The sequence below is a fragment of the Centroberyx affinis genome, unplaced genomic scaffold (genome assembly GCF_046629955.1).
Source record: "Centroberyx affinis isolate AG114_WGS23_722 - 3 ecotype Tasmania unplaced genomic scaffold, CSIRO-AGI_Caff_v1 ptg000323l_1, whole genome shotgun sequence".
Lineage (NCBI taxonomy): Eukaryota > Metazoa > Chordata > Actinopteri > Beryciformes > Berycidae > Centroberyx > Centroberyx affinis.
This window is the reverse complement of record NW_027278999.1, coordinates 110045-137848: the sequence shown is the minus strand read 5'-3', so window position 1 is coordinate 137848 and position 27804 is coordinate 110045. Positions and strand designations below refer to the sequence as shown.

General features: G+C 41.7%; 1 protein-coding gene across 1 annotated transcript in view; it reads right to left on the bottom strand.

Moving 5' to 3' along the window:
• The window catches only part of acox3 (acyl-CoA oxidase 3, pristanoyl), a 32705-nt gene extending 5845 nt beyond the window's left edge, over nucleotides 1–26860 (bottom strand). The window contains exons 1-14 of the mRNA XM_071515196.1: nucleotides 26739–26860; nucleotides 25491–25588; nucleotides 25112–25247; nucleotides 23658–23732; nucleotides 22526–22615; nucleotides 18970–19113; nucleotides 18246–18334; nucleotides 17149–17245; nucleotides 13380–13562; nucleotides 12974–13096; nucleotides 12720–12840; nucleotides 12509–12631; nucleotides 12083–12196; nucleotides 7097–7212 (exon numbers count right to left, since the gene is read on the bottom strand). Coding sequence (XP_071371297.1) covers nucleotides 7097–7212; nucleotides 12083–12196; nucleotides 12509–12631; nucleotides 12720–12840; nucleotides 12974–13096; nucleotides 13380–13562; nucleotides 17149–17245; nucleotides 18246–18334; nucleotides 18970–19113; nucleotides 22526–22615; nucleotides 23658–23732; nucleotides 25112–25247; nucleotides 25491–25588; nucleotides 26739–26780 — 1551 coding nt within the window. The 5' untranslated portion in view covers nucleotides 26781–26860. The remainder of the gene's footprint in view (nucleotides 1–7096; nucleotides 7213–12082; nucleotides 12197–12508; nucleotides 12632–12719; nucleotides 12841–12973; nucleotides 13097–13379; nucleotides 13563–17148; nucleotides 17246–18245; nucleotides 18335–18969; nucleotides 19114–22525; nucleotides 22616–23657; nucleotides 23733–25111; nucleotides 25248–25490; nucleotides 25589–26738) is intronic.
• Nucleotides 26861–27804: the final 944 nt, after the last annotated feature.

Here is a 27804-nt window from a genome sequence, read left to right as displayed (position 1 = left end):
TACTGGTCTCACCATAATACTGAGTGTCAGACAGTGGGTCAGACAGGACACAGTTTTACCAGTCAGAACATGTTTTCATAACCTAATTCTGAGCCACTGGGTGTGAAACACTGGGCGATGCCCATCCTTCCTGTGCGCAATGTTAGGTTGGCAGACAGAAAACAGATCTTCTCTTATTCCCACGCACCCCTCCCTCGCAAACACACACACACACACACACACACACAGATCAAGGTCCTTTGTTTCTATGAGAAAACTCTTCTAGGGCCTTTATTTTCAGACAATAAATCTGTTTTGAAGCAACAGTCCAGTCGACCAATCAGGCAATAAGTCAGTCAGTCAAGTAAGTCAGTAAGTACTGTGCGTAAGTAAATCAGTCAGTTAGTAGTAAGTAAATTAATATATATGTAAGAATTTACTAATACACAGAATTTGATGTTACAATCTTTTGTGCCATAATTCAAGGTGAGCATTCAAACAGAAGACCAATTCAGAACTAACCCACAAACATTCAGCAGATCAGAAACCGAATTATATCAGCAAACAGTTATACAAAGAAGTGAATACAGTATCACTCCGGCTACCATACCTGTACTATTATATGACATATAACCCCTGTTTTAATCACAAGTTAGATACTTCATATTTCTTAGTCATAAAGACAGATATTTGGACCCCAGCTGATATCTATACAGCCAGAGCAGCCATGATACCAGCAAACAATATGCAAGTCAGTCAATATGTCGATAAGTAAGTAAATCAGTAAGTCAGAAAGTAAGTTAGTTGGTCACTAAGTAAATTATAATTATATAATTATATAATGTCCCAGTAACATTATAGAGCTAATATAAATATTTAGAGTTATTAAGGCTTAGCATTTTACTGCCTGTTGACAGCAGAGACAGTCAAAGGTATAAAAAAAATCAATATTCCAAACATCCTCACGTACCAGTTTTTGTTTATAGATGATTAAAATATGTGATTTAGATGAGAGTCCAGTGTGGATCCTGCAGGTGTCTTTTCCTCTGTTTACAGATGCCACCATGATGAGATAATGTCCTGCATACTATGTATCATCATTTTTAGTAAACTGAATTTTAAACTGAGTTTTATTGAATTGAACTTTAAACATTTTGACTGAAAAAAAAGTCATGAATGAATGGAACTTCTAAACAGACCATGGATTTTGCTGAAAGTGACACTTCCAGCAAAAACTCCTAACATGAACGAATTCCTTACTGCATGGAAAACAAAAACAGAAAATGCCATACAAGTCTTTTATTTGGCAAGGGTGACCATTTGCTATACTGGAGCCAGTGGTGTATTAGAAAATGTCATAACACCCGGTGAGCTAATGAATCAAGACAAATACTGGAGCTAATGCATGTAAGCTCTACAGACAATCCTTGTTTTGAACAAACACACACACACACACACTAATACAGTGATTCTCAACCTTTTTCATATCCATGACCCCTAATTTAGTCCACATTAGAGCCACAGACCCCCATTTGATGAGATTTTGTCTCTCTGACCCAAATCTGAGAATATCTTTATTGCCAGATATGATTTTGTCCAGAATCCCATGACTATCTGTATTGTAGGTAGAGAGAAAACAGAGAAACTATGACCAAAACAGTCATTCTTCTACATTCTCTAATTGTGTTCACTTCTTGTAAATTTAATAATGCTGAAGTTTAACAATTCATCAGTTTGCTGGGGACCCCCTGGAACCCCCTCAAGGACCGGACCCCACGTTGAGAACCACTGCACTAATACACCTTATCCTGGGTTTCAATGGAGAGTTTACCGTCCCACCATGGCCTAATTGCTCCTGTAAGTTCATGGAATTTCTAAAGAAAGAATCTAAAGATATTGTATATCGGTATTGGCCTTCAAAAACCCATATGGGTTAACAAACACACACACACACACACACACACAGCAGGCGGATACAGGGGTTGAACTTGGGAAAGCGGTGTTAGTGTGAGTGTCCTCTGAGGGAAGCCAAGCTAAACTCTGTCTCTGCTCTTCACACACACATATAAACACACAACGGAGGGAACTGAGGTCAGCCAAAACATGGACTCTTATTGAATCCCGTGAAACACAGATGAAGGAGGGACAGAAAGCGTTTTGGACTTATTAAACTGTCTGCACGTGCACTTTGGAAGCGAGAGGCTAACATGGCGTGGCCCTGATCCAAACAATGGGGGACTACAATGTGTCTCAAATTTCATAGGACTGCCAGCAAGTTAAACTCTATTTATACGTACACTAAAAATGAGACAAAGGTGACAATTGACTCCAGATACGACTTTTTGACTTTGGGAGTTAACTCTGTTGGAAAGAAACATTATCAACAACCATTATCAAGGCTACATTTTAACCACGGGCGTCAATTGGGAATGGCAAGGTGTGGCACCCTCTTAGAGCAGTGGTTCTCAACCTGGGGGTCAGGACCCTCAGGGGTTGCAAGATCATTTGGGGGGGGGGGGGTCGCGAGATGATTTGTGGGATAGGAAAGAAACATTTCTACTATACAAATTATCATGTCTATTTTTTCTGGTTTTCTCTCCTTTTTGTTTTTTTGTGAAACACTGGTTTTCATCCTCTAGGCCAGTGGTTCTCAACGTGGGGTCCGGGGACCACCAGGGGTCCTTGAGGGGGATCCAGGAGGTCCCCAGCAAATTGATCAACTGTTAAACTTCACCATTATTTAATTCACTAGAAGCTAACACAATTAGAGAATGTAGAAGAAAGACTATTTTGATCATAGCTTCTCTGTTATCTCTCTACCTACAATACAGATAGTCATGGAATTCTGGACAAAATCATATCTAATTAAAACTGCAAGCAGTGATGAGCGGGCCCTCGCCTCCGTGTGCAAGTCGGGGTGTGCCGCAGTCGGGGTGTGCTGCAGCCGCGGCGTCGTTACCAGACACCGACCGGTCGACGTGGTCCACACCATGAAAATTCCATGTAAATCATGTGGCGATTGTCAGACAAGGCTTACTTCCTGTCGCCAGTAGGTGGCGCAATGACTGTGACTCCCAATTGGCTTGTATATGTCCTCAGGCCTGGACTGTTGTCCAGCATGTGAAATCTGGTGCAGATCGGACAATGTACACTCAAGTTCACACAACTTCCTGTTGCCAGTAGGTGGCGCTATGACTATAACCGAATATCGGAATGTAGATGTGTTCAGGCTGGGACCGTTATCAAACCTGTGAAGTTTGGGGCAGATTTGACCATGTACAGTGGCGTTACAACCCACTTCCTGTTTCCTCTTGCCAGTAGGTGGCGCAATGACTATAACTGAATATCGGCATGTAGATGTCGTCAGGCCTGGACACTAGTCAAACGTGTGAAGTTTGGGCCAGATTTGACCATGTACAGTCACGTTACAACCCACTTCCTGTTTCATGTCACCAGTAGGTGGCGCAATGCCTATGACTCCTAATTGGCCTGTAGATGTCCTCAGGCCTGGACTCTTGTCCAGCATGTGAAATCTGGTCCAGATTTGACCATGTACAGGCCAGTTACAAGTCACTTCCTGTTTCGTGGCGAAACACGGAAATTCGACGCCACGCCACGCCCACGCCCACGCCCACGCCCTGTGACGAAAACTCAAGCTTTTGATAACTTTTCATCGTCAAACTCTTTTATACACGCTGACCAAGTTTGATGTGGATCGGATCAACCGCCTAGGAGGAGTTCGTTAAAGTACGACCCCTGCAAACGCCCAAAAACGCCCAAAAATGTCGCAATCAATTCAAAATGGCCGACTTCCTGTTGGTTTTAGGTGCATGGTACCACCAGACTTTTTTTTAAGTCTGGACATGATACACGTGCCTACCAAGTTTCGTAAGTCTAGGACAAACGTACGGCGAGGGATACTCCGTTGAAATTTTGTAGGGGGCGCTATCGAGCCGTTTTGCCACGCCCATGCGCAAGACCCATAAAATATATAATTTTTCACCACTTCTGACGCGTGTGCAAAGTTTCGCAACTTTTCGAGCACGTTTAGCCCCTCAAAAGTGCGTTTTTTTTGTCCGGCAAAAAATAATTCGGGGTTTATTAATTGAAAAGTTCTTCATTCAACGTGTCAAATACAGTGAGCCAACATAGAACTGCATATTATGGAGATGCACCTTTTTTGGCTCAACTAATCCTACTGTCATTGTAAAAAAAAATGACTAAAGCTAAGACTGTATAAATACAGCCAGGATAGCCATGTGTTCGCATGTCTGGTGTCACCTTATGAAAACAGATCAGCACAGCACTCGTTGTTGTTTCTAATCGGCAGGCTTAAAGCCAAATCCTGAAGACATCTATCTGCTTTGGAGAGCAATCTTGACAAGATATGACCAATATCCCCACGGTTTTACTGGAATTCCCACCTGACATTTGCCCCCATGTGAAGAAGACATTTCATAACCCTGGGACAAAAGTCAGACCGCGGGCAATGCATCGTTGAATGTCAACAATGCCTTGGTCTCTTTGAAGATAAAAGGTTTCTGAAGGACTCTGAGATGGCCCGGCCAAAGGGTCGAGCTAAAGCTGCAAAAGAAACCAAAATCTGTCCTTTGAACGAAAATCAAAGGATGTGTCTATGTTTGAACTACGACACGTGTGTTGAAATACACGGCTCAACTCCCAGGTCCTCTTGGATCGCTGTACTCCTCATCCTGTCACCCTGCAAGCAACACCTCTGCAATCTTATTCTTTTGGTCACTACCCAGAACTCATGACCATAGGTGAGGGTCGGAAAAAAGATAAATGGGTAAATTAAGAGCTTTGCTTTGTGGCTCAGCTCACCATGGTGGTCAATCTCACAATCCTTTTTACCCTCACTTCTGACTAAGGCCCACAGACACCCATCCTCCTCTGGTTGGGGCAGTTGCTCACCCCGCACCTGGATCGGACAGGCCGCTATTATGTGGGTGAGAACCACTGTCTCAGATTTGGAGGTGCTGACCCTCGCCCCAAACTGCTCTCATGTACATGAGCTATCACAGTCTGATGAAGGCAGCAGGACAACATCATCCGCAAACAGCAGAGATGCCACCACAAGGTCAGTGAACTGGCAATCTCGGAACCCATCGTCTATCGGTCTGACGACGATTAGACTCTGGGGGCGACGGCCAATATTTCGGGGTTTCCGGTCTAGCCAGCGGACATCCGGGCCAAGACTTCCTCTTCTGTGTGCCAGTCATTGTTTACAGTTGCTAATCAGGCTGTACAGTTGCTAATCGGACTGTCAACAATGACCGGCGCACGGAAGAGTAAGTCGTGGCCCGGACGTCCGCTGGCTACACCAGAAACCCTTATATATTGGCCGTCGCCCCCAGAGTCTAATCGTCGTCAGACCGATAGACGATGGGTTCCGAGATTGGTGAACTGGACTCTCTCTAGACCTCGGCTGCACCTTGACTTCTTGTCCATAAATATCAGCAACAGGAGGGGGGACAAAGTACATTCTTGTCAGTCCAGCACCCACCTTGAAAGTGCTTGACTTAATGCCAAGAACAAAAACACAACTCTTATTGTGAGTGTATAGGGACTGAATGGCTCACAGAAGTGGACCCAGCACACCATATTCCCACAGCACGTCCTACAGCATAGACCATAGTTCTTTTCCAAATCCACAAAACACATGTTGATTGGATTGTTCCTCCTGAAATCGATGTTTGACCATGTGCAGGAGTCTTCTTTCCAGCACCTTGGCACAGGCTTTCCCAGGGAGGCTGAGCAGTGGGTTTCCTTAATAGTTGGAACACATCCTCTGTCCCCTTTGTTGAAGATGAGGACCACCACCACTGTCTGCCAATCCAATAGGTCAATACTATATGAATGACTGTAAATTGAATAGTGCTTGGATGGGTACTCATATGGGCTGATCTACGTAGTACTCGGTAGTCGTATCAGTTCTGAAAAATTGGTATTGTTTACCTATGTATTAAGGCTAAGACCTCACTGTAACTCTGAAACTGACGTGAGATGTCAGTTTAAAATAAAAATAAAAATTGTGAATTTTTCATGTGAGCATATCAGCTAAAAAATAACTAAATATTGTGGTGGTTCAAAGCTCCTCAGAGCGTTTCGAGTCTGGTGTTTGGAGGAAGAGGTGTGAATGGACAGGAAACTGAGGCGTGAAGGAATTCATGACGCTAGACATGCAATTTCAATGAAGCAACATGTGGAATGTGTTCTGGAATAGAAACCCTTCCTCATAGACTGATATAAGAGAGAGAGAAAGAGCGAGAGCTAGAGAGAGAATTTCTCTTTAAGAGTTTTTAAGACATTTTTATGCAACTGGAATTGAATTTGAGAACATTTTTAAAACTTTATTTTAAACAAAGCTAGCAAAAACAGACTATTTCTGATTGAAGATAGCTAATGAAAGTACTGACACTGAAAAAGGTCAGTTTAAGAAAATGGACACAATTGTTAAGGGACATGTAGTCCAACTGTGTTTAGTAAAGCAAATATGATGCATACTGTACCACTAACTCTGTATCAATGGGGACAAAAAAATTTGTTATTACATGGTGAGAAAATAAGACCTCCAATACCTGGATTTTAATACTTTTTAAGGCCTTAAATATAGATACGTTACTCTTTAAGGACCCCTGCACACCTGACTGAGTGTGTGCGACGAGTGTGTGTGCAGTGCATGCAGACACATAATCACTACATCGCTTACAGGCGTGTATGCTTATTGGAATATATGCTAAAAACTTTTTGTTTAAGTGTGTGTATACTTTAAATGTTATGTGTATATTTTTCTGAGTGGGAAACAATAGTGAATATAGATGCGTGCATTTCTGCAGAAAGTAGTCAATTTCATATTTATCTCTTATTACATGTGACAGAGTTGGAGAGCAACTTATTGTTACTGATGGGTGAAAACCTCATATCTCCAGAATGTCAACTTTTCAGGAACTAAGGACAGCCTTGTTTTTAGCTTGACCACGGTGCATATTTGAGTTTATCCAATGGAAAGGCCAGTGTGCATGTGAGTCTCCACACCTGTGAGTGTGTGTATGTGTATATACAGTATACTATATGCAAGTGTGTGTGTTTGCCTTACCTGGCTGTTGTTGTGGGCCTCAAAGTTGTCCTTGCTGCAAGCCCTCTGCTGTTCCAGCCTCCTCTGGCTCTCCTCCAGCAGGAAACACACCAGCCACTTATAGGCCGCCAAAGGTACTGATGACAGAGCGAAGACGACATTCGATTATGTTGGGAAATAGAGTTTATAATAGTTTATTCTAAGGTTTGACCCAAATGGGTTTGAACAAAATCTGAGAAGTGGGCGGGACGCGATTCAGGAGTCTGGAACCAGGCTACCAAAGTATTGGATTTTTCACGCCCATAGTCGCAATGAGAAGCACAAGAAGCATAAATGCCAAGATATGGTGATGGCATGTCCACATTCATACAGAGCTCACGCAGTGTCAGGCCACACAGACAGCATGAAACCAGGCATTAGAGTGCAAAATAAGCATCGATAAGGAGGGAGGACAGTCCTCTCCTCAGACTGTCAAGAGCAGTGGTATCAATAGTATTGTATAAATATTAGTAAGCAATACTATAATGTATACTACTTGCTAAGAAGTATTAAATAAGACATTTTATTGGTGAAATGCAGAAACAGTCATACATACTGTACATGGCCCAGTGGTGGAACTAGAAAACAACTTACCCAAACACTAACTCTGTATAAGAGCCTGGTTTATTTGGCACTTGCTGTTAGAGAGGGGTGTGTGTGTGTGTGTGCGTGTGTGTGTGTGTGTGTGTGTGTGTGTGTGTGTGTGTGTGTGTGTGTGTGTTGACGTGAGGGGTGAGCGACTGTAGTTTATGGCAGCCAAGCTATGCACAGGAGGAAGCTGGGTATGTGTGTGTGTGGTATGCAGTAGAGATGGTAAAACCATGAGTAATGACAAATACACTCTCTGGCGATTGTGGAGGAGACCAGGAGGCTTTAGGGCTGAAGAACACTCGATACGCATGAGATCAAATATTCATCATTTACGCTGGAGCAATAAATTTGCAAACTACGTCATAAGTAGAACTACGTCAAAAAACGTTAAAGGATTTCAAACAGTTGCAATTTTGAGGTATGCTTGACCTCCCGTGTGAGTTGGAATACTACTAACAGTCGCAAGATAAGACAAATGAGGCATTAATTTGCATCCAAATAATTGATATATGCTCTCCTGGTGGCTCAGCGGGATAACGTGCATACCATGTGCAATCTTCACTTCAAATATGGCTCTAAATCTATGTTGTCTCTGTCATTTCAGTCTCTCCTCTGTTCACCAGCAAATTAAGTGGAAATATGGCATAATTGTACTTTTTCTTAAGTTTTGATTTAAGTATTATTCTTCACTACTCTTCACCACATCCTTTTGTACAAATGTTGTAGGCTCTCAATAAGCATTATATCAGAAACTGCACAATAGTAAACTGCATCTGCATTAAACCTGTACAAGCATGTGGAACAAACGGTAGCTAACTGTAACATTAAAATCACAACGAAATGAGAAATGGCTTTGTCACCTTGCCTAGCTAATTTCCCATGTCACAATATTTAACCATGAATGGCAAAAAAATTACAAAATGTTTATTTTCTTGTATTTTTATATCAAAATCCCATTACTTTTACTTCCTGTAAAATAGTGTATCTTTAATGGATACCAAGGGATTTTTGAACAATCCCGCCCTACCATCACATAAAACTGCCTTTCTCTCCCTAACTGATATCCCATTGGTTTACACTTCTGAATGATCCCATAGCGTTCGGATTTTTACTTCCAATTCATTTGAATGAGGCTGTGAAAAATAGACTGATTTAACACGTACTGTATGTGAACATATTCAACAATAGATCCCGCTACTGTGATTTTCAACTGACGTTTGGTCATATTCTTTTAGAACATAATTTCGCCAAATAGCATTTTATTGACAGAAGAGAACGTAGCGGAGGGATACATGCCTCCGCTATGTTCTCATTCGAATGAATTGGAAGTAAAAATTTGAACGCTACAAACTCATCCCAGCTGCATCCAATCTTGGTGATTAATTTATATTCTGGTTTTCATGGCGGTCAAGTGCCGAATAACCCCCATGTTAAACTAAGTGGAATATTGCTTTAAGAGGCTACTTTGAACTAAATAATTATCATTTAAGAAACTCATCAACTACTTTTTTCTTTTACTGAAGAAGATTTTTTACACCAATAACTTTACTTCTACTTTTGTACTATTTCCAGCCCTCTGCACATAAAATAGCCAACTGGTCAAGAGGCATAGCACTTGACCAATGATTCAGCTGCTTTAACATGAAGGCGGGACTTCTCCCTTTAATTCAAATGGGAGTGTAGTCTAGTGCTCACTCACTGGTCTGTAGGAGAAACTACCTGTGTATATTCAAAACAGTTACTCTGATGATATGAAATGTATTATTAAGGATGCACTTTACCTTTGATAACTTATTTTGAATTTATTGTAATGTAATGACCATTTATATGTTTTTTTATATGCCCTTTTATATGTTTGATTTGTGTTGTATTTCTCATGTTTTTATGCCTGAGAGATTGAAATATTGACATATTTGTGTAATTTAATGATGGATTTAAATACACATTAAAAAAAACAACTTAGAGTGGACCTGACCCTGAGGTTGCTAGGGAAGCAACCGCAAAGATTTTCTCTCTCTCTCTTTCTAACACACACACACACACACACACACAGATGTTTGGCACATGTGGTGAAAGGGAGAGAGAGAGAGAGAGAGAGAGAGAGAGAGAGAGAGAGAGAGAGAGAGAGAGAGAGAGAGAGAGAGAGAGAGAGAGAACACACATGTCCAATATGCCTTTACTGGCTTTTGAATAATTTGTATAGGCACATGTTCTCAGTTTTGGAACCGTTTGACATTATTGTATGTATTGATTATTATGTGCTACTGTATCATTCGTGTTTTAAAACGTAATCATTTTTCATCTATGGTTTGAATGTGTAAACTGTTTATTGGCTTTTCAAAATGGACATTTTGAAAACTGCTCTGGCAATATTGTTTCTGATCACCAGTCATGCTGTTAAAGTTATTGAATTGAATGAAAAAACACACAGAAGGGGAGAGAGATAATGAGACAAAGGAAAATTCCTCATCTGCAATATATTACAACTCTATAGAAGCCATACCTCTGTAGGGTATAATTCTATAAATTCCTTAATCTTTCATAGAAGAACCAGATGCCCTTGGTTGAAAAAACTATGTTAAAGTCTATTGTATAAATACCAAGTCTGTATCAAACCAAGCTAACTGTAGCTAGCTAATCATGGCTAATACCAGGCAGGGACATGTCCTACTGCCCCCTGCTCTGCTTCCTGCTCTTTCTGTTGGCAGTATAAACAACAAACGATGTTGGAATTTGAAGCATCATTTAAAAATCTCCTACACAATACTTGAACTCTTGGTAAGTTAAAGCTGTTAGGTAGCTAGCTAGGTGTGACAAGGCTAATCTATTATAAAACATGACTTAGCTATCAACCAAGAAACCAAATCAGGAAATGTAAGTTTCTTGATTTGAAGTAAAAATCTGTCGTTTGCTGCCTAAAAGCAAGCCTTTTAGCTTGCTGAACATTTTAACCATTAAACATGAAGTTGAGTATCTGGCATATGTGGATGTTTTAGGGTGGTGGGTGAGTGGCTGCACAGCCAGAGTTTGCCAATTGCAGATAGAGGGAGCTATTGCTATTTGACTTGCATTAGGAAACTAGAAATAACCGCCTTGCGGTTGTATGCCTCCGCCAATAAACTTTGTTTTATCATTGCAAGGACAGTCTTTATTTATTGAACATATATAATTAATGTGATTATTAGGTCAACAAAGGATTTTGGTGTCTGCAAAAGTAAGTGACAGCACTTCCACCGTTTTTGTAGAATGACCCAAGATCGTTTTCTCAGCTACAGTGGTAAGCAAAACATTATGATGTCACAGTTAAGTTGACCTTTGAACTTTTGGATATAAAATGTAATCACTTCATTTTATCTTATTAGACATTTGTGTGAAATTTTGTCATAATTAGCGTATGAATTCTGAGTTATGGCCAAAAACATCTTTTGTGAGGTCACAGTGACCTTGACCTTTGACCACCAAATTCTAATCAGTTCATCCTTGAGTCCAAGTGGACGTTTGTGCCAAATTTGAAGAAATTCCCTCAAGGCGTTCCTGAGATATCGTGTTCACGAGAATGGGACGGACGGACGGACAACCCGAAAACATAATGCCTCCGGCCACGGCTGTCGTGGAGGCATAAAAAGTGAGGGGGACAGATTTGCACTTTGCCGAAGGTCCAGAGGACATAGGTTGCCTTCAAGTCATGTTGAGATGAGTGCACATGAATGACCCAACAAAGTCGTAATTACCAGACAGAAAGACTTTCTGTGAGCCCCGAGTTTCCCCGAGTTGTGATTTCAACATTTCGGGTTGTCAGTGGTCAAAATCATGGCGGATTGTTCTGGCTGTTGTAGACAGTAAGAGATTAACATTATTATTTTGTATTGTTGTTTTGCAGCCCTTTGATAATAGATGTTGTTATTTGGTAAGCCTCATCACTTTGCCGATAATAGAGGAGCAAGAAGACAAGTTTATTATTATTTCCGACCAATACCACTTGAATGCTCAACAAGTCGTATTTCCGACTTCCGAACTCGCAAGTAGAAACTTCCGAGAACAACTTGAAGGCTTTGAAGGTATTAGGATTTGACCGATACAGGTTTTTGGAAGCCCATACAGATAATAATATTTCAAATTTTTTTGGACTGAAGATATCAGTTGCTGATATTTTGGGCCAATATTCAACATCTTTAAATTTAACCATTATTATGCCAAAAAAAAAAAAAATCTAAAATTGTACAATTACTTAGTGTTTCCCCCAGAATTTTATTCTTGGCAGGGTGGAAAATCCTCCAAAACAACATATTGTAGGTAGACGACTGGCTGATATCCCATTTTTAATAAAAGGCCAATTATGGCCCCATATATCAGTAAACTGAAACATCGGTATCCTACCTGCAGAGTCCATACACTCCTCCATCGTTGCTGCTGCAAACTTGCTTTCCACGATCTTATTGAAATCTTCCAGGAAATTCACAGACTCAAGAGGAGATTCGATTCGCACACCAACTAAAAGCACACAATACAGCATTAAAAGCTTTAAATCAACCGGTCAGATTTCTTTTAATTTACTCACCCTTAACACTGTCGGTACATTGCAAGTGAATCTGAATCTAAGACACTTGGTCAGAGTAAAGAATTCAATTTCAAGTTAGCCTTTTGTAGGAGTGGTAAAAAAAAGTGATTGTTGTGACAATTGCAGATCTACATTTTGCGATTCTGCATCAATGTAGAAAATAAAAAAATATATATATAAATACAGTATATATCGACTTTCAATCAGTCAATCAATTCAATCAATTAATGGATGAGAGTACTGACTGTGGTGCTTGGCGTGGAACCAGCTGAGCAGGTAGTTGCTGGTCTGCTGCAGCAAGACGTTGTTGTCACCTTCGTAAGTACAGGTTGGGTCGTTGTCGTTACGGATATCACCCAACCGGTTCACTGAAAAAGTAAGTATAATAAGTAGTTAGGTCTGACAGTGTGTGTGTGTGTGTGTGTGTGTGTGTGTGTGTGTGCACGCGCAACTCACTGGCCAGGTATCCGTGTCCACCGCAGGCCTCCCTGCACTCCTGGATTCCCCTCTGGGCGGTCCATGAGCCCAGTGGCTTACTGGCGCAGCCTATGGCATGGATCTCCCTGCCCAACTCCGCCTGGGAAACACACACACACACACACACACACACACACACACACACAGAAAGACGACAGGTAACATGAGAGTATAGTAAACACAGTATGATATGCATCCCAGGGTGTAGACACACACGTCTCCTCTTTACTCACTTGTCTGTCACTCTTGTCCTTCATCATCAGCCCGATCTGGAACTCGACAAAGTTCATGAAGGTGGTCTTGGAGAAGTGGTCCAGAGCATACATTGCTGCCAGGTAGGGGATCAGACGCCATTGCTGTAAGCACACACAATAACACAATAGAACAGAATAGAATAGAATAGAATAGAATAGAATAGAAGCTTTGCAATTGTGTCACAACTCGCCTATCAACCATGGCTATGCATCATGAAGACCCGTTGGAGAATTGCCTGTTAATGTCTAAGTATACTGTATAACAACCAAGCTAGAAAAAGAGAGCTAGCTGAAAAAGCTTTGTTTCCAAATGTAGGTTATCTAACATCTAATATCTAGCAATCATATCTAGGTGTAAATACATGGTCATCCCCTTTATTCCGACCTGTAGCTGGTACTCCAAAACAGGAATCTCCTCTGTGTCTTTGGGTCCAAACTGTCGCCTGGTGGCCGAGAAGCGAATGGCCACGGTCAAGGCCAGCTTCAGATTGACCACCGCCATCCTGGAGAGGGACACCCTGCCGCCCGACAGGGCGCCTAGAGACGCCCCGAAACGTTTGTTGGGGTCCTGGAGGAGTGGTGAGAAAAGAACAGAAGAGATAGCAAAGGGAACAGAATGAAAGAGACTGGAAACGATTAAGAATCTAAACTGAAGAACCAAACAAAACAACATGTCGTCCCCCACAAATGATGTAGTCCCCCTCTGGGCCAATCAGTAACAAGGTATACAAATGCAATAAATGTCCAAGTCTCAAGTCTGTGCAATACATTTACATTATATGCTAGTCTTTTCCTTTTGCCATTTGTGCCGCCCCATATTGAATGATGCAGTCACCCCTTGTGCCAATCGGTAAATAAATGAAAAAGCCTTATAGTGGATAACTGGTTTTCAAGAAACTCAAAATGGTGGAAAATCTGCATTAGATGGTCTTGGATGCAAATTTGTAGAACAAATGGATATGTGCACTGAATTTCATGCCATTCCAACTTCAAATTCCAACTTCCAAATGCAGCAAAACAGTTGTGAGATGCAGCATTTCCCCAAGCTTCATCAAAATCTGATCAGTGGTGTCTGAGATATTGTGTATGACGAATGGAGGAATGAAGAGACTGAGCCACAGATTTCCTTGTGGGGGACAATAAAGAGGAAAAAGGTAAACTTGTTTTTTGTTTAGCTTCCCCTCTATCTCTTCTATCCATCGTCCTCTCAAGGAACGCAGAAATCCCCTCCGGAACCTTCTCCGGATTTCAACAATTAACCTAAATATTTCCCCATGTCCAATAATAAAGGTTCCATGCTCAACTGTGCCAAGGTGTGAATCATCTGATATCGTCTTTGCTGGCCCATTAACAGTTCCAGGTTATTGGGATGTTTCTTCCAAGACCACAACTGTCCTGGCTATTTACATCTCTCATGGGGTAACGGAGGAATTTTCTATGCCTGGTTGTCATTACCAGTCTTCCCACCATGTCCATGTAGCTTCAGGCTCCTGAAAGCCCATTAAAAACACTGAAGCAGCAGCCTTAATCTGAACACAGCATGGGACTCCTGAACTCACAACTGTTAAAGGCTAACTGCCTGGGCTCCAGTCTTTGTTTATTCAGACACTGCCTTCTGGCACTGTGTGTGTACGTGCATGTGTATGTATGTGTGTAAGTAATCCAATGCACTGACGCATGTGCATTAAGAGCTGTACAAGTGTGTGCAACATTGGGGAAGGGAAAGTACCCATGGGCTTTGGTGCCAAAATAAACACTGCACGGTATACATGGGAATTTATATGCAGCACTTAGCTAATTCTTTTTTTTGGCAATTTTTTATTGATCCCTAAAGGAGAAACCTTTCTTCCACAGGGAGGTCAGAGGTCAGGGTCAGCTACCGAACAGCAGCCCTGGAGCTGGTAGGGGTTCAGGTCCAGATTCACTAAAAGGTTTGTGCACGGAAGAGCGCTAAATCATCAAAACGACCACATCAGAATGCCATGCTATTCACTCACCATGCTCGATGAGTGCAAATCTAACAGCACTGGTCAAAAAATAAATCCTCTTTGTGCCTATCATGGTCATGCATATGGAAATTATATACAATTCTCATTATTTTGACCACATAATATTTATTCGTAGAGGTTGCGCCTAATTCACTCACACTTCACAACACCAACTCCATCAAACATCTGTAGCACATATAAGACACTGTGAAAGGTGCCGAAAAAGACTTTGACAAAGAGTGCGACCATTTGGAATGGCTGCTTTCATTGCCGCAAGACTGATATTGTGTTTCACATACCATGTGTATGTGAAATATGTGCCAGACAGGACCATCAAACGGCGGTTGGCACCATGTAGTTCCTAGAGCAGATCAGACTAGAGAACGCTCCAGTTATGAAGCGGCTTGGTGGATTTGTCTTACAGCTGAAGCTATTTGCAATTGTGATGAAGGGGCTATTTGCTTGCTCAGAGCTCTTTCCAGCGCTTTTCCTTCCGTAAGACGAAAACTCTGCACTCTTAGATCAAGCAACTGAGGTGCAATGTGCAGATTGCCCCTGCAACGCAATCGAAGTGAATCTGGACCTCAGTGTCTTAGGGCGTTTTCACACCTGCGCTTTTAGTCCGGTTAAATCGGACTCTGGTTCGTTTTCCCCCTTGGTGCGATTCGTTTGGGCAGGTGTGAACACAGTAATCACACTCTTTAGAGGAGGTGGTCTCAGTCCGGTCCCAAACGAACTCTGGAGCGGTTCGTTTGTGGTCGGAACGTGATCCGACCTCGATCCGACCCAACTACCAGGTGTACTCAATTTACTCCACAAGTTTGAGCTAAACGGCTCCTGTAGCCAGGTATAGCAGGTATAGCATTTTCAAGACGTTTCCTCGAAGTGCATTCCGCATTCTGCTGGTACAGATTTGCCTGGTATATTGCCCAGATAATTACAACAGTTATGAGCAAATGCCAACTCTGCCGTTGCTCCATGTTGCATAGCAATGTGCACTAGTCCAGAACACAGGACCTTCTTCCTGTATTTACTTTCTTGCTCCCGCCCCAGACACATCTGACCAATAAGCAGAGTGAACATTCTCACGTGGTTTGTAGTGATGCATTTTGGTTCGCTTGGATTTTTCTCTGTGTGAAAAGAAACCGAACCAAGGGGAAAACGCTCCAAGTTTACAAACTCATCAACTGATTTGGACCAGAGCAAACAAACTATAGGTCTGAAAACACCCTTAGTCAAGGACACTTCAGTAAGGTGGATGGTTTGCTGTCACAGGCGGTTGAACCCTTGACTTCCAGCTGAAGGGGGGTCTTCCAACTCACCACACCTCCATGATAAATTACTCAACTTTCCTTTTACTGTCACTCAACAAAGTGCTGATATCTCCAGACTTAAGTGAGCATTTACACGCACAGAGAATTTAGTTTGAAAATTGTTACTCCAGTAACCTGGCTTTGGGTTCATGCATATAAATATCATAACTGGGTTAGAATAACCCGGTAAGCTCATACTTTATGAGAAACCCGGTTGTAGATATTAAACGGGTTACTGTGGCAACACCTTACTGCTTTCTTACTGCTTTTCACTTCTGCTTTTCACCGTTTGCACAGCATTATGGGTACATTTTGATGTCAACAAAAAACACGGCAGCGAGAAGTACTTACCCATACCATTGGGATTAACCACTGTAGTAGAGGTAAGTGACTAGGGAGGGGGAATATTCTGTTAACTTGTTTATTCATGGCTTGGCATCTGGGAGACTCAATCACAGGGTATCAAAGGTTCATGGAAACAGATTAGGCTAACCTGAATAAAACCTTAACGAGAGTTTGCTGTGGTTCTCAGAGTGAGGTACGGGGACCTCCCGGGGTCCTTGAGGAGGTTCCAGGGGTCCATGAGGTGGTTTTACTATATAAATAAATTCCCAATCAGAGAACGTGTAAGAATGACTCTCCTAGGCTTCACTCTCACCACTTTTATCTCCCCACGTATAGTGTAGACAGTTGTACAATTCAAAACTAATTAATCAACAGCTAAATCTTCCCATATGGGTTCCTGGGACTAAATCTGATCAAATAGGGGTCCATGGTCTAATTTCTAATTATTTGGGGTTCTGTGACCAGAAACTGTTTGAGTACCCCTGCTCTATTGGAAATGTCTACAAACCTTGAAAGGTGTAACATAGCTCCCATCAGGTGTAACGTCTCCCGTCTTATTCAGCATGTTCTCCCGTGGGATCCTCACATTGTGGAACAAAGCAAACCTGTCAGGGAAAAAAGAAAAAGAAAGAACAAAAAGTAAAAACCAAGACAGAAAAATAGCTTCGGTCTCATGGACACTGGCAACATGTATGTAACAGAAAAGCAAAAAAAAATATTGTATTCACTATGATGTGGTGATGTGGTATTAAGCCTACATTGCTATTGCCATATGTTATGCACCAAAGCCAGAAAATGAGACAGACAACATCAAAATGAAGTAAATTTAAATTATGTCAAAGGAGATATGGACTGTATGAAGCACATTTCTGATAGGACATGGCCACGGGGCAGGAAACTAACTTTTTGGACTACAGACTGGCTTGTACATTCACCAGCCACTTCAATGATTTTAGCAGCCAACTGTGGCCAACACCGAACACACAGACTCTGATACAGTTCCCAGTCTTTTAGCACAGTTTATTTTTAGAGTTTACTAACAAAAGGTAAGTGAAGACATCTCTTCCTCCACATCCTTTCCTATGTCGTCTTCTCTGAGTCTTAAATTCTTCCTCATAAAAACACTGGGAGCCCAGGTTGGTCTGTGCTGTAATGTGTGAATGAGCCTCCCTCTAGTGGCTTTAAACAGTCTGATGCAAAACATTATCATATTAATAGTATAAGATTCTTTTATTCTTTTTTTTACATTTTTGAAGGCCAATTCCAATATTTTAGGATTGAAGCTGTCAATAGCTGATATTTTGTACTGATACTGACCTTTTTTTGTGCCAAAAGTATTCTGTAACACCCATACCACTACTACTACTACTACAAATAACAATAACAATAATAATAAATAAATATGTAATCAGTCGAAATGCATCATATAAGAGGTGTATGACACTGACTGGACCAGATCCCATTTTTAATAAAAGCTCAACATCGGCCCCAGATATCTGCAAAATCTAATCCTGACGGAACCCACAATCTCTTGTCACTCAGCCCTACAGCCAACACTCCTTTACACACACACACACTTTTCTATTAAATGCTTCTGTCACCTACCCATTATCCACTCCGTTCTGGCCCAGTTTCTTCCCCATGTCTCCAACCATCACACCAGGCATGGCCAGCAGGGTTTTGGGATCTCTTACCTACAAGACAAATATAGGAATGGATATAGCTATACTGTATGTGGGATTTGATTGTCAGTTTGTCTGTAAATTGTCTGTCAATTTGTATTGTAAAAAAAAAAAAAAAAAAAGATACATTGTGCAATATAGGATGTAATAAAAAACAATAAAAAAAATCCTAGCCCATAATGATGGGACAATATGCTTTTGTTGATTTTAACACTAATCAACTTCCTTCATGCTGTTTTTGCTAAGGGACTAAGCCACTGGTACCATTCTCTTCCTTGGTTCCTACGTTGTTAACATATCTGTATTTAAATGACTGATTTTACCACAGTTTTATAAGTATTTGTATTTGTTTGTTTTTTTTAACACTATGTAACTTTGACTGAGACGTTTTAACTCTGCAACTTTGAAAATGCTGTAAAAAAATATATTTTTTCATTATTCATTAGTTATAGTAAATGAGTATTCACTAATACTGATTTGCATTGATGTCAAAATTACGTATGTTAGATTGTTTCTATGTTATCATGCCTTCTGTTTTCCAAAATTGCCACAATGTAAGATTTTATTTTTTCGATTGGGGGCAAAACAACCAGAAAAAAAGGTTATGTGGCCCATCAGTCACCCACTACTTCCTACAACAAACATGCCTGGACGATGAAGGAGTGCAGGCCGTGGCAGACTCGGTCGGGGGTGTAGAGCTGAGCGAACACCACGGCGTGGGTCGCCGTCTTACCCAGGTTCCCCACCCAGAACTTGGCAGCTTCAAAGTCCGGAGAGTTGATGACAAACTCCTGTAGGGAGGAAATTCTGTAATGTTGGTGTAAAGTGGTATATGGTGACCTGGCAAACTCTTCTGAGGCAAAACTGTCATGGGCTGTAATAAAATAACAACCTGACCGCAAGCAGATAGCATGCTTTTTCAGATACTCTTACACTGTTATTTACCATTATCGTCTGTAATATTCAATGCATTCCAAGAGTTATTTTGTGATGAAATGTTGCAATTTACTTTTATGGTATACTCAGGGGGTGTGTATACTAAGGGGTGTGAACCTGTCTGAACTGCTCTATGATCACGACCACGACCCTTACTCAAAACAAAACATGTCTTATAGCTGCATATTCTGGTCTATTGAGACTACTGTTGATGGAGAAATTGGTGTCTCTGCCTCTTCTACGATGGATTTCTCCCTGTATGATTGTTGAACGTCGGTGCAAAATGGCAGCTCTAGAAAGAAGCCCTTGCTCTTTGAGAACAGGGAGCCAATGAAGGGATGCCAGAACAGGGGTAATGTGGTCTCTCTTTTTGGTGCCATTGAGAAGCCTTGCGGCAGCGTTCTGGACCGGCTGTAGGCAGGACACGGAAGACTGACTGGTACCAGTATACAAGGAGTTACAATAGTCGAGGCGACAGCAGATGAATACATGTATAACTATTTCTAGGTGGTGAAAAGAAAGGAAAGACTTGAATTTGGAAATGGTTCTTAGCTGCAGGAAACTGGATCTGACTGCTGAGTTGATCTGTTTATCAAAGTTAAGGTCTGAATAAAAAAAAAAAAACAAGATTCTTGGCAAAGGGTTTGACATAAGGGGACAACTGGCTAAGGTTGCCAGTTATGGTAGAAGTGAGGTGCGGGGGGCCAAATATTACCAACTCCTTCTTGCTCTCATTGAGTCGGAGGAAGTTACAGGCCATCCAACATTTATTATCCTCCAGACAATCCCTGAGGTTGTCTAAAGAGCAGAGATCGCTGGGTTTAAGAGGGAGGTATAGTTGGGTGTCATCCGCATAGCAGTGGAATGAAATGTTATACTTGCCTATGATGTGTCCTAGAGGGAGCATGTATAGAGAGAAAAGGATGGGGCCCAAAATGGACCCCTCAGGGACCCCACAGGGGATATTAACTGAGGAGGAAGTGAAGTTGCCCATCTTTACTGAAAATGTCCTGTTTTTAAAGTAAGAGGAAAACCAGTCTAGAGCTGTGTCATTAATACCAACCATCTGCTGAAGGCGGTTAAGTCATGGTCCACTGTATCGAAGGCTGCGGTAAGGTCTAAGAGCAATGAAATGGCACAGTCACGTGAGTCCACAGACATCAGTATGTCATTTAGCACTGTAAGTAGGGCAGATTCTGTGCTATGCAGTGCTCTGAAGCCGGACTAGAATTCATTGAGGATGTTATTAGCATTCAAATAGGAGAGCAATTGCGAGAGTATAATCGTTTCAAGGATTTTAGAGAGGAATGGGAGTTTGGAGATGGGACGAAAATTGTTAGGAACTGTGGGGTCATGGTTGGGCTTTTGAAGGACTGGATGTACCATTGCCTAGAACAGGAGGGAACAGTGCCACTGGTTAGAGAATTATTGATAATAGAGAGAACACTGGGGCCTACAGAGTCCAGGGTTTGTTTGAAGAGTTTAGATGGCATAATATCACTGGGGCAGGTAGTAAGCCTCATCTGAGAAACAATTTCTATCATGTAGGGAAGAGAAATTGGTTCAAAGTGGCTTAGGGCAACAGTATTAGCTGATGTGATAGAGGGGTCCTGTGCAAGGGGTATGATGTGTAACCTAATGCTCTGAACCTTACCGACAAAGACAGCTAGAAATTTTTCACAAATAGTTGGGGAGACCTCAAAGTTAATGCTGTTAGGGGGGCAAGTGACAGAGTTTAAAGTAGAGAACAGGACTCTGGGCTTATGGGAGTGTTTGGAGATGATATCCAGAAAAATACTGAGATCTTGCAGTTTTAACTGCTTTCTGATATCTAATGAGACTTTCTTTTAAGTTATTTAGCCAGGGCTGGTTTTTCAGCTTGGGCTTTTTAAGCTTAAGGGGGGCAATGGAGTCAAGGATAGTTGAGCAGGTGGATAGTTGAGCAGGTGGTGTGGAATGGAGTGATCAGCTCCTCTATACTTAATATACCAATGAGAGGGGAAGCAGCAAAGGCATCTGAGAATTTTGTGGGAGTGGAAGGGTTGATAGAACATGAGCAACAATTAAGAGTGTTCGGTATGAGACTCTGATGAGGTAGAGGAACATCAAACACAACTGCCCTATGGCCAGATAGGCACACATTGACTGTTTCAACGTTACCCATGGGAAATCCCGAAGACAGAACCAGGTCTACAGCATGACCATGGTAATGTGTAGGGCCTCTCACAGACTAAACAAAATTAAATGATTCAACTAAATTCATAAAGTCGTTGACAAGTGGTTTGGACGGGCAGCAAACATGGATCTTGAAGTCACCAAGAATCAAAATCCGTTCAGCTGTACGCATAATAGTAGAAAGGAAATATATAAATAAGTCTGTCAAACAGTCTATAAATAAGGGCATAGAGCACAGAACAGGCCAACTCAATTTTTAACAGCTGGAGTACTCATTAACTGGTATAAGACGACATTTAAAATCACACTTAAAAACAGCTAACCCCCCGCCCCTCCCAGACGTCCCGCTGCCTACCACCTTCTCCTCTCCAACTTCACCTCTGTTGTGTCAGCAGCAAAGACTTCCTTCTTCAGTACCGAAATCCACTCATCCGCCTCCAACCCCAATTAACTGTTTTCCACTTTTTCCTCCCTCCTCAACCCACCCTCCCCTCCCCCTTCCCTCTCAGCTGATGATTTTGCTTCTCATCCCAGTCCTTGATGTCCTTGGCACCACAATGGTTGAACGAGCTCCCCCCTGTTGTCAGAAGAGCTGAATCATTGCCCATCTTTCGCCAGAGATTGAAGACACATCTCTTCAGGTTACACCTGGACCACACTTGAACTACCCTATCATGTAATGATCTTCTTCCCCTTCTACTCTAAAAAAAAACAAAAAAACAACTCTGATTCTACAAATGCTACTTATTCCTATTAAACGGCTTAGCTGATGAAGACTGTGATACACAGTTGGTTTCATTACTGTTGACAAAATGCACTTATTGTAAGTCGCTTTGGACAAAAGCGTCTGCTAAATGATGATAATGTAATGTAGATAATACTTCAAATCAATTGCAGTTGTCATATTGGCATTCCGATAGCAGCCCAATAAATCCATCTAACCCTACTTAAAACCAAAAGATTTTCATAAATTCATACTGGCACCGCATACGTGCATACTGCAAGTCATACGGCAACCACAATACTGCAAAACAACAGCAAAATGACATTTTGTGCATATCATGTCCTTGTTGTAAAGTGCGTGGTGCTGACCTGGGTGCTGGGGTCGTACGTGGCCGTCGTCCTCATGGCTCTGGTGTTGCTGCCGTGGCTGAGCTCAGTCAACGCAAAGCACCCAAATGTCTACAAACACATGGGAGCAGTTACAACTTATGAATCCATGCGGGATAAAACTAGAATGTTGTGAATATGGTTAGGCATACAATGCAATGATCCTTTACCATTATGTTGTATCTCAGTTGGAAACCAAAAGTAACTATATTTTATATATTTGAAAAGCCTGGTAAAGCTGTAAACAGAATAACACAGCGTAAATATTAAAAAAAATATAATTTATAGCCGTGTATAAACAAATTGGTGTGAATTTTGCGGGGATCTGTACCAAACAAAGATGTTTTCTTAAGTCTGCAGAATATGATGTGTCAGCCAGGACATCTCTGCAGCACCACAATATTTCATTTAAAATGGTATTTTGACACACGTTTCACCTTTAACAAATATTGTGCCTCCTGCAATTTGAAAATTGCAGTAGGCCACATTGCAATTTTGATAAAATTTCGATTCATTGTTCAGACCTAATCAAAACTGCACCTAATTCACTAACACTTTGCAACACCAACTCCCCCAAATTATTGTATCGCATAGACAATCCTTTAAAAGGTGGTGTAAAGACTTTGCGTTAAGAGTTTGTCCATTCAGAATAGCTACTATCATCACTACAAGATGCAGCATAGTCACCAGCAAGTCAGACAGCAAGGGAGAGTTTACATCCTAGAATCTAGATCACCTCAGAGAACACTCCAATTATAAAGGGGTGAAGGGCGGCAGCCTTGGTGGATTAGTTTTACAGCTGAAGCTATTTGCCCTTGACGATGAAGGGGGCTATTAGCTTGCTCATTGCTCTTTTCCAAGGATTGTTTGAGCCATAACTTGATTTGCATAAATTTCTTTGTGAATAAGACAAACATTCTGCGCTCTTAGCTGCAGCAATCCAGGCACAAAAAAGTGCATTTTCATATAAAGATTTGAAAATGGCTAAATGATGCAATGTGTTTTCTGAATTTGGAGAAAATAAAGTTTGCCCTCAGAGGATCCAAAAACAACTTCTATGGGTCACAGCATGCCTTTGTGGATTATTTTGACAATCAATCTTATCCAGTGTTACCGTCATATCTTCAGTGTTTTGGACAAACTTCATGTGTCTCTCTGAGCCGGAGTTGGCAACAGTCGACCCAAACATCTGAAAAAGAACAGAGGAAAGAAAGCAACATTTAGTAGGGTCAGACGGACATATCAGGTTGGTTATATATGTAAGGTATATGATAACGAAAGGCAAGTTAGTCGTTATTGCAAAATGGCCGTGGCTTCTCATGATTCACGGAACACCATGAAACTTTGTGGCCTATCAGCAGGCATAAGAAGAGGCAAACCCTCCATTACTGGCCCAGTCAAACAACATGGGGACAATGAATAGAATTTGAACAGGCAGATCTCACGTCCCATTTCAGGTCCAGTCATGAAAATGTGTGCATCTCCTGATGTGAAACAAATGGTAATGTGGCATGGAAGAAATTATTAACTTTTGATGAAAATCCAACATGTGGAACTGGCATGTACTGACAATTGCATAGCGTTGGCAGAGGTATGTGAATTGAGTATTCAACATACCCTATATTGGTCTATATGGCCTATATTGGTATATTGGTCTATATGGCCCCTTTTAGTCAGATCTGGTCCAGTCAGCGTGGTCCACCTCTGATAGGATGGAGGTTCTTCCCTGATCACAGCTAGCCAATATGTTTTTATTATTACCTCCGCAAAGGAGGTTATGTTTTCGGTGTCATTTGTTTGCTTGTTTGTTTGTTTGTTTGTTTGTCTGGGAATCGTGAGAAAGTTTCAGAGCCATAGCAACTCACTCTCACTCCTGCCTGCGTGCGCACAGCGCGAGAGGAGAGGGAGAGACGCAGAAGAGCCGCTGACTGAGATTACTCTGAGCAGCATGCATGGGAATAAATTACAATATAATACATTTGTGTATATTTCTCGCTTTCCCTCGATGGTTTGAATAACTCTCTGCTGCACGGTGCTGCTCTGTCTCGTCTGTCCTGCTGTCAGTGTACTTTTTTCGCGTTGCGACGTTATCAGTTATGAATTTGTTTTTCACTGCGTGAGAAAATGGACTTGAGGCATGAGAGCGTGTGAAAAATGTCAATTGCGTGAGTCTCACGGTCAGTGCGTGAGAGTTGGCAGCCCTGTGAACTCACTTGACATTATTATGTATGAAACTGCCAATCAGATTTATTTACTTATTAATCGAAGGTGCCGGAACACCGTTCCGGATTGTTCCGGCCCACTTTAACCCCTGTGTACAGCATTTATGCTTGATAGTGACATAAACCTCCCACTGATAATATTCTTAAGGAAACATGCTGCATCATAAAAGCATGTGGCCTTGAAAACTGGTATTGAGGAGTGGCCTTGACTAACGAGACAAGGAAAAATATCAATGTCAAGAACGAGTCTGTGTTCTAAGGGCCTTTATTGGTTTGGGTGTTGCCTGCGTACTAGCACACACATGCACACACATGCACACATACACACACACACACACACACTCACCCCTTTGTTGAGGAAGAACTTAATGCATATCGACCAGTCGTACATGCCCAGACAGTTGTTGAGGACCACCATCTTCAACGGGTTCGCCATCGCATCCTCTTGTGTCAGTAAGTTGTAGCGGAAGAGCTGCTTCACTCTGTGGGTGTTTCACTTAAAGCTTTATTTTCTTTACTGCTTGACTTTATTCACTATCACAAAGATAAGTAAGAGGGGTAAAGTCAGTGGTGGTGAAATTATCTAAAAGGTGTACATTCATATGTCAACAGTGCTCAAAAAAGCCGAGGTTCTTTTGAGGATTTGCTTCCCTACCAAATATTCAAAATGTCACGGGGGGGTGAATACTTTTTACAGCCATTATATTTGTGTGTATGTGTGATACCTGAGGAAGGTTAGCTCTCTCATCTTCTCCATAGGGAGATCTTCACCAGGTTGACGGAAGAAGAGAGGATCATTCTCCAGCGTCCTGAACACATGTTGCTGCCAGCACAGAGACAAAGTAAAGATGTACGTGGAGAATAAGGAGTAGTGCAGTCGCCATTGTTTGCAGTCACAGCAGGCTTTAACTGGGTTCAGTCGGACCTTTTGTTATACCCTTTTTACACCAAAATTAGCGTGTATATGCATTAGCGTTTTTAAACGCTAAAAATAGGCGATTGACTACTTTCCCATTGCCAGTAGATGAGTTTGCCTTTCTGTTTTTTTTTGTGTCACATTCAACATCACGAACGCGCCGGAAAACAGGGTTAGCAAACAGTAGAAAGCAGCATTGAGGCCAGTGACAATGTTACGGTGGTTACTTTTTTATATCTTTTACTTCAGTCTCTCTTTCAAACTCAACGCCGACTGAACGGTGCCATGCCATTGTTCCGACGGCTCATTATTCCGAAACCCCAATAGTCCGAAAAATGTCCCATTGGACCGAAAGCCCATTTGTCTCGTTTGTCAAACAAACAGAAGCACATGGCTAATTATTATGCAGAATGATGTCATCGGCCCTTCCCAGGTGCAACGGAGGAAGCTGGCTGTCGGACCTCACGGTCGGATATTTACTCTGACAATCCTTCTTCCCTGGTTGGAATTATGCAGCGTTCCATGCAGCAGTGATATTACGATGGTAGTGAGGGCTTAATCCCCTAAGAAGAACAAGCTGCTCACGTTTTCTTCATGGACGCACATGGTCTGATGTTTGGAGCAGCCGAGTGGTGTAGTTGGTAAGCTACCGGACGTCAGTTCCGACAGCCATATATATAAAAAAACAAATAACAATAAATAATCTTCCTGCCTGGCTATTTACGTGCCAACACCCGGAATTTCAACGGGCGTCATAGCGTCGCACCGGAAAAGGGGCGAAAATTAGCGTGTCCACCCGGGTGTCATGTTTTCATCACTGCTGATCGGAGCTGGAGCCGATAAATACCCATGACTACTGCAGAGTCATTTGACCCGGGAATGAATGCCGATTGTACCCTTTCACACTGAAGACAAAAGCCAGATGTTAGTGGGTGTTAGTGGGTTTTTTGTCCAGCCTGAAAGGGGCTTTATTCTCACTTATTATTACCAGGTCTACAGAAGGCTATACATAAGTACCTCCTCAAATACTAGGTGGTATTATGATGATGATGGCTACCTTGAATGCCAGCGTGTCCTCCCCGTCTATGAACAGGACCATGTCCTTCCAGTTGAAGGAGGCTTTCTTCCTGTAGATGTCCAGTGGGCCGCTGGGGAGGTCGGCCACACCATGGTCAGACTTCACCTCAGAGTAGCTGGAGGCGCTCATTGTGCAGGACAACAAGGCACTTTGTTGTTGGCCCTTAACCTGAATTGTTTCGAATGAGACACTTAGATCAGATTCCAACCAAGCATGCAGGAATAACAAATATTTTATTATTCATAGTAGTAGCAGTAGTAGTAGCAATAGCAGTAGTAGCATTAGAAGTAATAGTAGTAGTAGTAGCAGTAGTAATAGAAGCAGCAGTAGTAGTAGTAGTAGTAGTAAGATAACATGAAACTGTATTGATTGCCATGGGGAAATTAGGGACTAGTAGTAGTTGTATTAATGTTAGTATTTATTTCTGGTTTTCAATGGAGAGTTTTAGTGTCTCATGATGGTCTAAATGCTGTTTCAGAGGCTTTTCCACCCTGACAAGAATACAGTCCTGGCAGAAACACTGAATACTTGCCAATTTGTGTCAATTATGGGACATGGAAGCGATATTCAGCAACTTCAAAGTTGCTGAATATCGATACAAAATATCAGCTATCAACAGCTTCAATGCAAAAAATATAATTATTGGTATCAGCCTTCAAAAGCCCAGGTTGGTCAAACCCTATTGGGAGGAACAGATCTTGGAATATAAAATGTGATGTTTCACATTGCCCTGTTTGAGCTATTAAAGCCTTGCAGCTGGACAAAATGCTGCAGTGTCCCATCAACATAACCTGAAATAAACTTGTTCATACCAATGAAAAACACAATGTTCTATTGCAGAGACCAGAATGATTTTGGGTGTCAACTGAGTTTGATGGGTGTCACTCTCTGTACCTAAGTTTAAGTGAGTCCAAATGCAATCTTGTAGTTTTATCATTATAATGAGGAGTAAAGATTAATCACCAGTTTGGTGACATATGTCTAATAATTTATCACATTGACCAAATATTACCTAGTCAGTCCCAAGAATGAATAATTTATCACA